At 34.8% G+C, this 17,840-nt stretch overlaps 1 protein-coding gene across 1 annotated transcript in view; it reads right to left on the bottom strand.

Annotated features, from left to right (window-relative positions):
* OCA2 (OCA2 melanosomal transmembrane protein) overlaps window positions 1-17,840 on the bottom strand; it is a 151,652-nt gene that overhangs the window by 19,882 nt on the left and 113,930 nt on the right. The window contains exons 21-22 of the mRNA XM_026034261.1: window positions 17,106-17,199; window positions 8,104-8,197 (exon numbers count right to left, since the gene is read on the bottom strand). Of these exons, the coding sequence (XP_025890046.1) occupies window positions 8,104-8,197; window positions 17,106-17,199 (188 nt within the window). The remainder of the gene's footprint in view (window positions 1-8,103; window positions 8,198-17,105; window positions 17,200-17,840) is intronic.

Raw genomic sequence — 17,840 nt, 5'->3', positions numbered from 1 at the left:
AATGATAGAAGTTTCATGCTTACTCACGAATTTCATTCCGTTTCTGCACACTAGATAAAACAGTCTGTGAGCATTGCTTACTGTGGTAAAGGTACCTGATCTCTGATTTTATTTTACCTTTAAAACTCTCCAGTCCCCARGCTACCCACCTGCCCTCCTTGTCTGTGCTTACCATGCGTAATTGTTTCAGTAATTTTTAAATGTATTTGTTATACAAAATTATTATACAAAGTTGWTCTAAAGTTTTATTCAGTATCTCAAAACTTACTGAAAAAAGCAACTGTTCATTTGGATTTTTTTCTTTTCCTTTCTGAATAGTYCTAGAAATTAAGATTTTATGGCAGTTTACTCTGTGCACACAGTCAATTATTTTTAACCTCGAAACTGAGAGGGCATATTGTCTGTCACTAAACTCTTGAGTTTGACACTAACGTTAAAGTTCCGTTAGAAAGAAGTTATTAGAACAACATGAAGACAAACACAATCAGTCTGTCAAAAATGATATTGCTGTAAAAAGCTCAAAAAGAAAACCATTCCAGTCAAATAGGCACAATTTGTARGTGGCATATTTTAGCTTTAAAAATAGAGCCCAGAGAACTTTGTTCCCATGTCCCTGATGGATAATAGCAATTTAAAAAAATAATACTACACTTCAGCAATAGAATTTAACAGACTATGAACTGTACAGGAATACTGCTGTGTTTCTCATAATATTACCCATTAGGCTCTACCAGTGATTAACCCAGTGTGTAAAAATGGGGCATAATCTAGACAGTCTTTATTCTGATATAGTTTATATAAATATATAATGTTATATTTTGCTCTATTAATATATTAGTGGCCACCTGTTATTTACAGTAGTCAACGGAAATAGTCCATGGAAATATCACTATCAACAACGTTATCCAAAGTCTTCTGATTTTTACTAAAAGAGACCCTTGACTTCAACAGGTCATGACCGAAGCTGCAAAAGCAGAAGAGTCCATGGTAAGGTCAGTTTACCTTTGACTCTTCTCCTAGTTGCTGTAAATAGTCTTTACAGCTTTCATCAACATGTTAAATTTAAGAAATACAGCAGAATAAATTATTCCTAACTTTAAAGGATGGTAGAGACTTGAAAAATATATGAAATAAATAACAATCCTCATTCCTTTTATTAGCTTTTGCAACTGATTTTCTTTGAATACTTTTGATGTTCTCTTGTGGCCTTAGTTTGTGCTCTTCCACCCTGGTGTGATTATTCATGGCTATACTGCTTGCCTTCTTTCTTTTACCCTTCATTTATCACTGTCACTAGAGGTAGATCTCCTACTCTTGCTGCAAAGAGCACACTTTTCAGGTTTTTAAAAGCTTCTCATTACACTGAGATAAATAAAAATGGAATTCAGTCTATTTAAGAGAGAACTTGTTTCAAGGACTATGAAATTTCAGCCACAATGAAACAATTCTGTAAACAAGATTCCCGAGGACATTGTGGACAGCATCTGAGGATCAATCCAATGAATTTTTTCAGATGCTCAGACAAATATCTGTATAAGGCAAATATTTTTGGTTATGTAATTGAATAAATCCCCGTGCTTTATTATAAAATACCTTCTGAAACTGCTTTTAAAAGCCAAGAATTTAAACAAAAGGCAAAAATTTAGAGCCCTCCCATCAAGAGAAGCAAATGCAGCAGAAATAGCCACTTTCAGACAACAAAGGAAGAGAGGAAAAATACCTGAGCATATAGAAGTTATGAAATACCTGGCTGAGAAACCAGTCTAAAAGAAGAAATGTTTCCAGAAATTTGTGTTCCATATACTATAGTACTTTAAATATTTCCCAAGTTTATTTAAAGCGTTTTTTTCCCCCTCTTTTTATGCACTGGTCTGAGTGGCAATAACAATGGCAGCAGAGAAGAGGATAAAAACAGATACAGGTGAAGGATAACTTTGTAAATTAGCCAACTGAGAAGTTTTGTTTAGCATTAATTGCAGTACACGAAGCCTGTTCCTGAATATTAGCAGCATTAGTCTCTACATGGGCTTCACTAGCAGTTTGCCAGGCCCATCCCAAAATTAGACCTGGATCGCACCAACCTCTCCTTCTCCTTCCCTCTCCTCTTCCCATATCTCCACCACATTGGTTCCTGTGAAGGAAACCTAAGTAAGTAGTGCTAGGTGGGAGATGCAGCAATTCCAATAATGTCAGGAAAGATGATTCCTATCCCAATATGGTGCATCAACCTAATGACATAACTAGCATAGATACTTTAGAGGAAAACTTTATGTTTGCTTCTATGAGGAAAGAGAAGAACCAAGATATCTTCAGAAACTTTGCACAAGACAGTTTATGTAATAGTACAATATTATAAACATGGCAGGGTATCCATTTTCTGGCAAAGATGAAAAATATCTAGAAAGCATTACTGCTAAAATCATTTCCATTTCAGGTGCTGTTTTCTGTGTACTTTCCTTAACTGTAAATTAATTTTCTAATCCAATAAGAATTCTTGCCAAAGAAAAGAATTCATGTCAAAAAAAGGCAAAAAGCAATTACTTGAATATTTGTAGACCAAGAATTCAAAAGGTTAATACTTTGGTAATCAGAAGACAAAAGAGCACATTGAACTCCATCACAAATTATATATAATATAGATAAATCCTCTTTCAAGTTGGAAAAGAAAAAATCTTCATATTTAAGGATTTAAAATATTAAATTTTACAGTCTTTTTTTTCTAAAAATTTTTTCTAAAAATAAACAATACCACTACAATAAGATCACCAATTCATATTTCCATTCACAGTATTTCCTGACTCTAAAAAAAAATCTTTCAAAAAAGCCCATCATAATATTAAAAATATTCTTGAAGATTTATACGACACAGAACCAAAAGAATACTTATTTAGGGGGTTGAACTTAATATGCAACTATCAAAAATACCCAACCTTCACTTTTTCTTTTTTTCAGTTGCCATGGCTCTCAATGTACCATATGTTTGAGATTAGCCTTTTGGTCAACACTTTCAATTTAGAATCTTGCACTGAATATTCTTTTGTAACTGAAAGGAAACTGGCATCCTTCTTTACAATCTCAGAAGAAATACAATTTTGAAAATTAAATAAATGTTGAAATAGCTTGAGTGTTTAGTTAAAAGTCAACAGATTGTCTGCAGCTGTGTACTACAGACACAGTGAATAGGATTTTAAAATCTAAATTACATCCGTTAAACTCAGTTCCTTAACTCTTAACAATAAATAAAGATTTTTTTGAAGTATAATTACATTTTAAACTACTAAATGAGGCTATTCAAACAACAACAACAAAAAGAAACTGTACCATTTACCTTACACTTAACCAAAAAAAAAGATAAAGTTGAAGAAAGATAATATAAAAAAAATCAAAGCTGCAGCTATTTAAATATAGCAATATTGTAAAGCAAAATTATGCCACATTAAAACCTGTCCAGACTTTAATTGTACATTAACCTATGGTTTTTGAAATGTTCCAGTGTTCTTCAGAACAGAAGAAATCTGCTATCATGTCAATCAATCAAATATCAACCTTTAACCCATGATTGATCATACTCTTCCTTGCTGGTCAGAAGAGTAGTGGGAAATGAAATTGAGCTAACTAACTCATGTATCATAATTAGCGACCATTTCTCAGCAGGTCATAGAATTTAGGTTGGAAACTTTGAGTATGACAAAATTCTTATCTTCTGAAACTGTACAGATGATCAGAAAACCCACAGATTAATTGTATTCAAGTGTTCAAATACAGCACTGTTCAGTTGAAGTCTCCATCACCAAAATCCACACTCAAGACAACAGGATTCTTTTTATTCTGATCAGATTCAGCCTCAGAATAGCAATAGGGTTTGGAATATAGTAGAGTTAATAGCAAGGACATAGGGAACATGAGACTAAATAAAATGGAACAAACAGGACTACTGACATCTAACATATAGTCAAATAAAGAGTTTCACATATGTCTATGGATAAGCTTTTACAAAGCTTATTGTTTTTAAAACAGCTATTTTTAATATGCTGTGTAAATAGGATACACAGAGGGTAGCAACAGAGCATCACATTTGTCCTCCCACATGCATGAATGATAGTTCTCATGGGAAGACTGTTTATGGAAGAGTGCTCTCAAGCAGAGATAAATGGGATAGGCTACTGTAAATATTTTTCGGTAAGTATCCCCTAAGTCCTATGATGAAAATAAATTCTTTCCTAAGCTATTATCAGAAAACACTCCTTCTGGCACTTCCAAATTATTGTTACTCCCAATGAAAATAAAGAATACTAATTCAGCCATTCAGATGCTATATTAAGGGAGAGGAATGACAAAAGAATGGAAAATCTGAAAATATGTACAATGCTTTCAGGATCATGATCAGCTAACCTTACCATTTTAGTCAAAATTAGGTCCTTGAGGCTCATAGGCTGTTCCTCTAGGCAGACTGATTTTCTATCAGATCATTTCTCCACATCTACTTCACCCATTATATAAAGTTACCTTATCCTTTTTTCCCTTTCCCATATATTCACCACCACAATATATTCACAGTCAGCCAAAATGAAAAAATAAAATTAATGTATTGCCAATAATATTAACTTTTCCTGCCAAACAGCTTGAGCACTTCTCTGTGATTTTTTTATCCCCTCATGTATCATGGACAGTGGTAAACTGCAATAGGGTGAAGGAACTGGCATTATTTTATATGCTTGTGTGATACCATATACATTGCTAAGGTTATAGATGTGCTTCCTAATGAGAAAATCATAATTGAGTTGATAATTATACTAACCATAGAAAAAGATAACTAATAACAAGCTCTTCTCAGGCTAAAAGGTTCACATTTGTCCTTGGTAACAGGAAGATTTCTGTGGATCACTTTCATACTATGTAGGGCAGAATAACCTAGTGAAATGMCATTTCACAGAAGGGAAAAAAAAAGCTCACAGCAAATACAGATATGTAAAACAAACCCTAACATATAATGATGCCCCTGAGTTAGAAGATATCTAAAATGCTATCTCTCTCCTTCTGTTCCTGGAGAATACTGCATCTCTCTCAATTATTCTACAGTCATAAGAGATACAAAATCACAATGTTAACCACTGGAAATCATTCTGGCAACAATATAGTCATGTCCAACTAGATTGTTTGACCATTTGCTAAGAGAAGTGTTCTGTCTTACAGTTTTTTTTCCAATTATGTTAATTAATCTTACTTTTGATTTAATAAAAATTTCAATAAATATTTGATAAAAAAGTATCATCTTTCTCTGCCTTGTGCATATTCATATATGCTGTCAGTGAGCTATTAGTTTTAAATGATTAGCATATCTGATGTCTTCTACAGGGTCAAGTCTACCRAACAGAATTGCCACATGGGTAGAGCAAATAATGCGGCAGGTACAGCTGAGAACACACCTAAACAAGGTCACTCTTAGCAGACATCTGTAAATGTCGCTGTGCATGCATACTCAGACCAGCTCCCTCCTGCACAGAAAGAAGACACAAGACTCCTTTTTTTAAAAGAATGAGACAATGCTCCCCAACAGCATGACAGAGAACCAAGCCCACTTACACATCTGCAAGCAAAACCTTCAAAAACTACATATTACTGGATTTACAGGGCATCACACAAATGGCAGYTGCCATGTAACCACTCTTCTTCTTTTCCAACACACACAACTTGAAGAGGTTAAACATACTCTTCTCCCCAGTACCACCTAGCACRCAGCTTCTGCAGTGTCCTTGTCATCTTTCCCTGACCGCCCCAGTCCACAGCCAGGCTTTGAGAACATTTTGCATTACAAGGACAGGGGTGGTTAATGCTTTTACAGACAGTTAATGCTTTTCTCACTCCTATCTCAGGATAATCTTCACCACTCAACTGCCATCCTTACAGGACACCCTCACTGGCACAGCACGTTCAGCACATGGGCCTGAGGTGCTCAGATAGTGGGAACAGGATCCCCAAAAGCACAAACTTTTCATTTATGTGATGGAAAATTGATATCTTTATAACAACAGCAGTTTGGATCTTGCGTTCTTTCAGGATAATTAGCAGAATGACTAGGTACTCATGCAATAAGGGTTGCATGCTTTACTACAAGAAATAAACTGGTCTGGAAAATACAGCAACCTTTTGACAGTTTTGCTTTGATTCCCAAATGGAAAACATAATCATGAAGTCAAGCAACATAAGAAGTATCAGGAAAGAATTGTATAACATTTTTAAGAATGATCTTTCTAAGGTTTTTCTTGAAACACTGAGAACTTGCAGAAATCATATTGAATCATATATCATATCGAATTAGAGCACATTTGACTGAAGCAGTGATGGAAAATAATGAAAAATAATGAAAATAATGATCCTGCTCAGTGATGGAAAAGAAAACAATGGAAGTGTGGTTTTGTGCTTTTCCTCCTATTAGCATTCGCTGCTATCTTTCTGTGACCACTTGGGTTCAGTTCTTGCACCTTTGCTCACTACAGCTTTCCCAACACTAAAGGGCAGAATAGAAGAGTAATTGGAATAAGCTGCCCAGGGAAGTTGTGAAGTCACCTTCCCCGGTAGTGTTCAAGAAATGTATAGAGGAGACACTTAGGGACATGGCTTAGCAGGGATGGTGTTGAAGAGTTTACAGTTGGCCTCCATGATCTTAAAGGTCTTTTTCAACCATAATGATTCTGTGATTCTGTAAATAAAATCCAACGTACATTGTTTGAGAGATTAGTCAGCTTTAAAAGAGAACTGTTTCTGTTAAGATGCTCAGTCAATGTGATGGAAGCTTTAAGGATGTTTCATTGCAAAATCTATGTAGAATCCACATTGCTAATGAAAAAAAAAAAAGTTAAAACCCCAAATGAAAAGCTGAATGTCTGCAAAACACGGACAGAACAAACCAAAATAAGCCCATTATTGCTATATCAGTCTCTTTCATACAAAGGCTTGTTTATCATTCTGAGAAGTCTGTTAGCTGTCACCACACGCCACACTAGACAGTACTGCAATCTCAAGGGTCCTGAAAACATACTTTGATTTGATGAGTGTTCTGCTTTTCTAAAACGTGTCATCAGAGCACTACATGTGGAGGGATAAACTGTGCTATGAGCAGCACTTTTGTTGGGTACGTTAGTGGGAACAGTTTAGATCACCTTTCTCACTAGTGGTATTGGCTCTGCTCCAGACACTCCCATATAATAATATGCACATGTTAATTAACATGCACATCTGAAGGCTCTTGGAGAATCTATATAAAGGAAAGCTGGCAAACTGAGAAACTAAAATTAGTTTCTTTTCTTGCGAAGAAAAAAAGCAAGAAATTGTTGGTATGGACCTGCCTGTATCCTCTGCCATAAACAGACAGTAAAATTCATGAGGGAATGATACTCTTGTTAAATCAACAGCACCTTAAACCTTAATTTCATGTCTGGTCTTCCTTTTGCTAGTTTTTATTTAAACCTTTCCATCTGTAGCCTTGAAAAGCAGAGGTGCTTGGAAAAATACTATTTTATCCATTAAGTATAGCTCTTGACCCTTAGAAACCTATTGATGCTCTTGAATGACCATCAGAATAACTTCAGTTATCTGAACAGCAAATTGGGCTGTTATTAGCAACTTGTCACTCTTTCACTTACAGCTGCTAAGAAACAGGTCAAAAAACTAATTGTGTTTAGATAAATAAGAGCTGTGGAGTMGGTTTCTTTTCAGTCTAAATTGAGATATCTTACTTTCTATTTTTGATAGAATATCCATGAAAATACATCAATAAGAAAATGTAAGATTAAACTATATTTAACAACAGAGCAACACCTTTAGTATCATTGTAGAGTTGAAGATAAAAATGAAGGAGATTAAAATGGAGAATTCTGAGTCTTTTTTCCTTCTGGAACTTCATTTTAAACCCCTCTCCTCCACCCACCTCTGTACATCTTACCCACACCATCTGAAACAGCGTTCAATCCTATGCTTGTATTTCAACTGACTGAACAAATTAGGAACACAGGTCTATTTCACAGATCCTTTTATAAATTCTGTAATTGTTTGTCTAGAGAAAAACATAATCACATGTTTGAAGTGAGAAATTTTAAATTTTACCTGAAAAATTCCATGAAAGAGAAGCCATAACCATGCTGTTCTGCAATTCCTGCACAAACAACGTTGGCAGATGCTCCAATCAATGTCCCATTGCCTAAGGTTTAGAAAGCAAATAACAGTTTATAGCTAAGCTTTGTTTCTTATCCTTTCTGTTTATTCTATGCTAAAATTCTCAGACCTACTAGTTAGAAAAGAAAAAGAATCTGTTGTATAGACTTGAAAAGAAACATATAGACAATATTGCCATATCCTATAAATAACTTCATGTTTACAAAGATAAATCTGGTAGTATTTTCTGATTCTACATAAACCAGGAAAATAAGGAAAAAAACATAACACCAATCTAACAATAGTCAGAATGATACCAGACACTTGCTTATTTTTGGTATTGTATACAAAAATGGGCCACCGGGTGTGCTCAAACTGAAGAATGAAGTAGTACAAGAAAAGAAACAGGATTTTACAACAATATCTTCAACTGATGTTTGATGATGCTAAGAAAAAGGGATTTTTTTCTTAAATAAGTAGAATACCATAAGATTATCACAATTTAAAAAATATATTTACAGTATATACACAAATATATATAGGATAACTAATTGCTTGGGTTTCACTTTCAGAGTTAAAAAGTATGTATATGATACTATAGAGGAGGATGGCTGTTTCACACTTTTCTGTTAAAACAAAACATTCATCATAAATATAAAATATGCTTACCAAACCACAACAGATCTTATATAAGGAAAACTTAATTCACTAAACTGCAGCAAATTATGTTCCCCTTCAGAGAGGAACACACCAAAGCAAAACAATATGCCATGTTTATTACTCACACCTATCGGCAGCTTTTTCTGCTAAGCTTTTTCACTAGCTAATTTATTCCTGTTTTCTTTTTTTTCTAATAATGGAATAACAATGATAGCCATAGGAAGGGCAAGATGCAACACATTTGGCTTAATGCAAAAACCTGGCAAAAGAACACGGGTTATGTTACCGAAGAAGATGGGCAGGAATWCTTACAGAATTTTCAATTCCCAAACTAATCATTAGTCTACAGTCTCCAAACATTTCACAGGAGATTTCTACTCTGCATATAACACAATCAGACATCGGAATAATATGACTGTAGACAAGGAACATAGCTCTGGCTTCAAATTAAAGAAGAAGGTCTGAAAGTACACTGGTCTCATGGCTGTGACTAGATGCAATCTAGATCTCCAAACAACAAGCATTCTTCTGCACTGCACTGCTCTAGTAATGCCTGCACATAATGAAACACTATGGAAAGAGTTTCTGCTGCAACAGTGAATTGATTTCCCTAAGTAGATTTCACATGAGGAGAAATCACCACTTCAAATGTTATCTGAAAGAAGCAGCATTTCTTATTTGTTCTGAATATGTGCCCAGTTTAATTAGCAATAAGCTTAGCAGGTTTGAAAGAGCTGAGCTGCAATTAACAATAGAGGCAAACTTCTGATTCTTCTCCCATAGAAAGATCTGTCTTCATGGTAGGCATTCAGCTTGGAMGCAAAACAGCAGCTTTGTGATGTCTGAATCACAGAAAATTTAAGACTAGATTAATGCACATGCAAAGCTATATGCATATCAAATTAATTCAAGGTGATCTAGATATAGAATAAGTTTTTTCCAGGACTTCACACACTCTTCACATGTTACTCTTAAGAATAATGAAGCTTAAAGCTTCAAAAGGCTCTAATTTGTTTGCTTGCATGCTCAAAACAATAATTCACCAGTTAGCTCTATAAAAATATAATCGTAATAACCATTCGTTTTAATCCGACTGTAATTCATCCTTTATCATCACAACACCAGCGGTTTTCAAGAAACTAGATTACTTAAAAGGAATTAAATGTTTTAATCCCAGCATCAATAACTTGTGGCACATTTGAGGTAGGGACCATATATTTTATCCCGCATTATCTACTCTATCTTCTAATCTTTGGACACTGCAGGCCCTACRACGTAAATAAGGTGTAACAATTTATAGGAATGAAATCAAGAAACACCTTTTTATGCAAAAAACCCTCACTCTAAAGTGTGATCATAGAAAATCTATAAATGCTACTTGACAAGCAGTTACTAATTAGGCACCAAAACAAAAGATGAATCTTGATGGGTCACATTCAATCTCCTGTGGACCTGCCCTAGCTTTGCACAATCTTTATAGAAGCAAAGTAGGTCTTATACCATTTCTGGTATTTTTTGTGTTCACTGCAACTATGTTACACATGTGTAGTAATATTTGTACCAATAATATCCAGGACATGACTACAGTGTGGTTGCTGGTGTCAGACAGAATTAGTTAAGGAAGAAAATCTTCTCTGTCCTCCTACTAATACAGCTATAAATTTGTCAGTTGTATTGCCTTCTTTTTCCTCCTCTCTGCTATGCCAGTCAACACTGCTGCAGGGAGGAATATGCCATTTGTTTTCCAAAAGAAGGGGCTACTGTCTGAAAGGTTTCTGCAGAGGTAGGAAAGTCTGATCTGCTGCACTTCTGTTCATTCGAAGTGAATATACCTCCTCTGCTGACAGCTGTGCAGATCATTCCGTATTTTCTTGCTGCAGTGACTCACCAGAACAATATCATGAGTTTAAAATTTCTGTATTATTCCAAAAACAGAAGTGATCACAACTTCTAAGGAGAGCTTTCTGGAATTTATGATAAATAAATGCACAAAGTAAGTAAATAAAATTRAACAAAAATCCACAAATGGTTTCTAGGAGTCTCAAAAGGCATCACTGCTATCATTGCTTATCATTATACTATCTCTAATTTGTGAAACTGTATAACACACAAGTATTTCATGCAAAAAAAAAATGGAAATTCAGAAATTCAAACATCTCAAATTCATCTGTAATACAAACATTAAAAATCAAATACACTTGAGATTTTGTGTAAAATCTTTTTCAAAATCAAAATAGAATAGAACTCTGTATACTACACGTAACTGCTCTTCCTCTCCATTTTCACATCTGAGATTTACTATCTAAACTGCAAATCCTTATCAGTGCAGTAAACATAAAATAGCATATTTTATCCCACATACTGCATATGTATATGGGATACACACACCTTAAAAATATGCATATATGGAGAAACATAAATATTTGTCAAAACAACTCTTGAAGCTTAGAAAAATGGCTTTGCTTAAAAAAAATGGAATCGATTCAGTATGTTTCTTGTCACCATTCTAACTCAGTGTCCTAAAACCAAATAGAACTTTAATACTTCCTTAACATAGACAATGGTGTGTCTGTCAAATGAATATACTTTGAGTTTTAGCTGGAATCATTTTACAGTCATAACTTTTTTCTCTTTATATTTTGTGCCACAGAAGATATCTTTAGGAATCTTAAAGACTAGAGAATCTCCTTTAGCTGCAGGGAATCRGGTAATGAGACTAGTTCTCACTCCAAGATCTTTACACTATTGTTGAGTTTTAAGCAGAATTTCGTATTAAAATACATGAAGGCTTATGGCCCAGATCTGAACGTCATGAAAAAGTTAAGCAAAATAACACTTTTTTTTTTTTTCTTTTTCTGATGGTATTCTGTCTGTTTCAGAAATCAGAAACAGAGCAGTTTGGACACATGAATATCGACATAGAGGAAAGATTCCTTATATTTATATCTGATGATGTGGTTCTAAATGCTACAACTAAAAGTAAAACATTTAATTTTCTGAATATCTGGATTGAGCCTTTCATTAAGAAAAAATGACTGGGCAGCACTCAGGGCAGGGTAAGCTCTGACCTACTCATTTCCATCACTTTAGAAGCAATGTGAATGAGATATTAATATATGAAATACAAAATACGTTTTATTTTTCTTTCCATTTTATCTGTACAATTCAGAAGCATAACACTGTTAAAGATGTACTTACATCATTAAATCAAAGGTGAGCCCTTTCCTTATTTGTTTTACCTGCTTATAAAAGGCAAGAACTGTAATACCCCTTTCTTTTGCAAGATCCCAAATCACACTCAATCCATTTAATTCTATTCTTTGATTTGCATTACGATCTGATGTTTATGCATTGACAAAAAACATCTGAAACAGAGCTGCCTCACCTACAAGACATAAAACTTAGCCCCATAGATTTCTCTTCATTAAAAGATTTGGAGGGCCATTTGAAACAAGAGAAGTTTTTCAAATAGGTGTTCTGGTTAGATTCACGCTCAAGTTTGTACATTCTCTCAATTACACATTCAAATTACACAAAGCACAATAGTTAAGATGGAAAATAAAGCTGAATGTTACTGTTATACAACAGCTATGTTGTTAGCCTATACATTCAATTTTTAAGTTAATATAATTTTTGGAAACTTTCAAATTGAAAGATGTGAGCTATTCTAACTAAAAAAGAACTCCAAATTATCCACAATTGCAGTTTTCCTAATATTAATTTAGAAACGTTTTTTTGAAGGCTATCACTCTTCCTTCAGATCACCAAACATCAGGGTTGGTTTTGCAATTTAACAAGGTTTATAGATTTCTACTTTCCTTGTGTCTGAAGCCTTACAGCTTCTTAAGGATTTTTTTGAGCAGAACCAGCAAGAATAATAATCAGTAATTCTCCTTTGTGCAAGAGCCTATATGCGTCAAGGAGGTAAGGAGGGGTGCCAAGAGACAGAATAGCTATAGCACCAGACCACTGGGAGAAATCCAAATGTCTAGATACACTGTGGGTTTCACTCCTTTAACAGCTGTAATTGGGATAATGTCTTGTGGAYAATGAAATTTATTCACACCTGGGTTTTGACCCTGTAAGGTTAGAAGAAAATTGCCTGCAGCACCTTCCTTCTCAAATCAGAGCCTACAGCAGAGCTTGCACAGCCAGTGTACCCTTGGTCTATACATCACAGATTTGGCCTCTTTCTATAGAACTGTGACAGTGACAACTTTCAGGTATTGTCTTCCAGAAAAGTCAGCAGACAGAGAAAATAGTGCAATAATATAAACAAAAGAAAATATCCCCTCATACTACAGGCAATAGTCACTAGAACAATGAAGTAATTTTTGTGCCTGTTTACACTACCAACCTAGAGCTGAGAAGGTACAGAACTTTCAAATATGAATTCAGTCACACTTTAACAAAAGCCTTTTCCTTGCAATCATACATTTTATAAATTATTTWAAAAAAAGAGAGAGATAAAAAGACAGGTAAATACCAGCTTTTCAGATGTCACATGCAAAAAGCACACACAAAAAAAAARRAAAAAACACTTCAAATAATAGCTTAACTATAGCCTCTTCAGCTCAATAAAGAATCTATTTCTACAAAACTGAGTGCTCTTAATTATTAKATGCATCGCCAACTGCGCTCTCACTCAAAATCAGTTGAATTTGTATTTCATATTATTTTAAAATATATGAGCCAATGATTTGTTGTGATTAAAGTTCCTCACATTCTGAAATTGCCAGTCAGTTAGGGCACTACTGCAGGGCAGTATTCCCTAGGCCCCATTGGGAGCCATATATCCAACTCAGTCCCGGGAGATACCAACGCTTCATCACATTCTGGAAAAGGAAGTGCTAGTGAATAAAGGTTTATTCAGTGACCCCTCCTGSACGACAAATATAGATGCACATTGTCAGAACATCACACATGAAAAAAAAATAGAGGAACTTATTCCTTGTTTGTTTCCTTTAATATCTGTTAAACTTCCTGTTTTGTTTCCCTTTGTTGTCAAAAGATAACCGAGATACTGACACTATATAAAAAATCCCTGTGAGCAATACATTCCTGCCAGCTATTACTTAATCAGCYTGACCATTAATGTCCAGACAGACATGAGCTAATGGGTCATTCAATATTCAGCAGAACTGACAAACTGAGAGATCCAAGGTCCAGGTTCATTTGACCTGTCTTTGGGCACTCCTCTCAGCTAGTGAAGTTATGCACGTTATGAGCTCCTACGCATACAGGCAAAAGAGCCTGGCATTTTCAGTGGACGAATACGCATCTGCCTCCAGTCTTCCAAACACCAAGCAGAGAGCCTCAGGCAGCCAGACTCCTAATATGGAACCTAAACTAGACTCTGGAAACTAAATGTTACCTGGAAACTGACAACCTACTATACTCACTTTTAAATGCATAAGATTAATTTCACATGATCAAGAAAACTTCAGCCAGAATAGAACTTTTGGGAAGACTTCAAAGTTGTAATCACCTTCCCAAAAAGTACCAGTGGCCATCACTGACATTGAGTTCTTTAATCAGGTGCCAGGATTTTCCCTTCCTTTTCACTTTCCAGAGATGCATTTTCTGGAGCAAGGAGCATATACACTATGTGTAACACTACTCTTGGTTGCTCCTGTCTAAGCTCAGTGCCATGAAACACAAAAATTAAGTAGCAGCAGCTCTGTCCTTCAGAAGTGCAGCTGAGGATAACAACAAGGCATCATCCTTGTTGAGATGGCAGCTATACTGTCAAAAGTCTCTCCATCTCGCTTAAGACTGATTCACTCCTTCATTTCCAGAACAATAACTAAAGCAAAAAAAAAAAAAGAAAATTGCAATCTTTTCTCATCCTACTKTCTTTCAACCCAGTAGTGTTGTTGGCTGTGCACTTTCTGACAGTAGAACAAAATAATGGTATCCATCAGAAGTTTCTCAGGAATAAACATTTCAGCACATATACCAAGACAGGCACAAAAGGTGAAACTTCTTCCTGGATACATAGGCATTGAATAGTATTTACCATGAAACACACAAACACTATCAAATTACCAGGACTGAAGCTGCGTATTACGTAGAAAACTTTGCAATTTATAGTTACAATGCATTATTTCATCTCTGTATAAATCTTTCTTCTCTGTGAAACAGCTTGTTTTCCACATTCCTTTGATTGCATGAGCAGTGATAAGATCCAATGTTTTGCCTGAAGCACCAGAGAATATTGACGTAATTGTCATCCACATCTTACATTAGCATACCTTGCAAATTCCTTCACATTATTTCACATAATTTTTAAAGGCCATCCATAGTTTCTYCAGAAAAAAAAAGTCCTCCACTTTYTTTTTGAGGAGAGGAAGAGAGGTGCTATGAAATCATTTAAAATAAAAGCTTTTCTACATGTTTTACAATCCAGTCACTGCTCTAACAACAACCTGCTGTTCATGAGTTTTCAGTTCTTTCTTTCATGGGAAAGTCTGAAGTATATACCTCAGTCTTCAGGCCAAACATCCTAATGAGTTGAAACAGCATCCAGCATACCCTCAGTTTTAGCCCAGTACAGCACTGTGCCAAGAGGCCAAGCTTTCTCTAATGATGATAATGCTCCAACTTTTTATCAGGATATATATATGGAACCTGTTTATTCAAACTTGATCACTTTCTATCTCTTTAGTGCCTTTAATTCAATTAATTTCCAAAGTACTATTTATATTTTTATTGTTTTCTCATAGTTCACACACACTCATTCTCTTTGTTAACATCCAAGCAATCCTGCAACAAATCACATTGAATGAATTTGGGTAAAAAGATAAATGATACTTAGGAGCATTAGCTAAAATCTGTAAAGCTTCCAAACTGCTAGTGCTAGAGTGCCTCCCACTCAGAATATTTCAGTAGAATCTGGCCAACTTTAAATTCTGTTTTTTGTTTTTGTTTTTTGTTTTTTTTAATATCTAAAAGTTTAATGAAATATGCATGACTTAGGTAATAAGCAAATCATGGAGATTTGTTGGAGAAAGTAACAATGGCAAAAAAAAATCCTAAAATAAGTAACAAGTGTTTGGTAAAAATTGCCCTGCCTTTGCTACATGCTCTCAAAATTCAATCTCTGTATTACATCACCATCATTTTTCCTAGGAATTAAGGTTACTTGTACCATCAATCACTTAGCTACATTAAAAACAAACAAATAAATCAATCAATAAACAAATAAACAAACAAAAACAGTACTTGCACTTCACCAAAATYGTTTATAGAGTATTTGGTTCAAAATGGAGAGATTCACTATAGAACACTAGTATCATCTCTAAAAACAACATTTAAACTAATATCTGAATGTTCATGTATCAAGATATCCTGGCATAATACAATTACTGCTAAAATGCTTAGTAGTCAAGATTAATATTAACATCATTTGTAATTAAAAACTTACAGTTAGGCCCAGGAAAATATAAATATGAAAATAATAAAATGTAAATTAAAAATATATAAAATTATAAAAATAATAAAGTATAAATATATAAAAGTAATAAAATATATACTCAGGAAAACATATAGAGACCTTTTTTATCTGTGTTTTTTTTCGGTATGGGCTAAAATATAAGCTTTATGAAAAATTACCCACTTTATATATATTTTTATATATATATACCACAAATATTTATATTTATGGTATATTCTTAATATATTTTATATTTGAAGGAGTAATAAATCCATCTATATGTTTTGTGCTGATGCAAAGAGAGTTTAAGAAATCCCATTTAACACCAAGATGGGTACCTAGATATACACTTTCATTACCTGAGGTACATTTCTCAAAGATTTCAGTGTGATTTTTCTTAGAACAGGAGTGCTAAATAGGTCAGCGAATGGATTCTCAAACCACTTCTGTGAGAAAACCTCCCAGTGACTTCAGTAGGTTTTGAACCGAGCYTTCAGAGCTCAGCTGTTACGCATTTTCTGCATGTCCTTTTCAATAAGCAGTGATGGCKCTCTGTTCTGAAAGCTAAACGTATCTTTTGTGTTTTCTCTCACAAAAGATCAGAACCCTAAGCACCATCTGGACTGTTTCTTTGTGCATTTCTGCTTTATGCAGATGTAGTCTTCAAACACTCACTGCAAAATCCTGTTATAGCGTATGCAGCCGACGGTGGTGAGGACGCTGATCCTGAAGTCATTTGAACTCAAAAGGAGCTAGATCAGGCGCGCTGTCTGATTTGCGTAATAAAAGCASAGAGCCTATTGTGCTAGATTATAAATGTCATAATTTCAAATTTATTCTGTCTCTCATAATCTCTTACCTCCGAGGCAGGCACCCATGGCCAATGAAAAGATCAGTGGTTTCATTGGGAGGTTGACATCAGGATCTTTGCTCAGGTTGAGAAGCACAGGAATCTATGTTTAAAAAAATATAATAAAAAAAATAAAATTTATTCAAGTAAACCACATCAGCCAGTCCAAAGAAGAACTTATTTCTTTTCTTTACAAGTATCCATACATTGGATTCTTGTGCTGGGTTCACTTTTTCYCCACTCACTGTACTAATCCCACAAGCCAAAGAGAAGATATTCATAGATTAGGCTGAGCTGGGTCATACCTATACAAATACTCATTTTATCTGGGCCAGGTTGATTGCTAACAAATTGAGGATCCCTTAAGCCTATGATTGTCTCTTTAGTCCAATAGGGAATTCTCAGGGATTACGCTCCAGTTCCCTCCCACTTCTAATAAATTAAGGGACAGAAAGAAACCTCCTCCTCCTCTTGCTAGAACTGGAAATAGAACTTTTAAATGTGAGAGATAAGCAGACCTTCACAATCAAGATGGCTGCATATTATGTGTCATTATCTAAAAGAAAGATATGAATTCCTGTTGGAATCAAGTGTCTGGTCTGTTAGGGGAAAATGGGCAGAGAAAAATTAATGCAGCAGACTTCTAAATTCATAAGCAGAACTGAGATATTTTTTACCTTTTAATCTAATATATTTGCCAGGAAATGCAGAGCTTATTCAATAGGAAATATTTATAAAGCTTTA

This window comes from Nothoprocta perdicaria, unplaced genomic scaffold, assembly GCF_003342845.1.
Source record: "Nothoprocta perdicaria isolate Ctin4 unplaced genomic scaffold, notPer1 scaffold_140, whole genome shotgun sequence".
Lineage (NCBI taxonomy): Eukaryota > Metazoa > Chordata > Aves > Tinamiformes > Tinamidae > Nothoprocta > Nothoprocta perdicaria.
The sequence above is the reverse complement of the archived record's forward strand: the minus strand, read 5'-3'. Positions and strand labels throughout refer to the sequence as shown.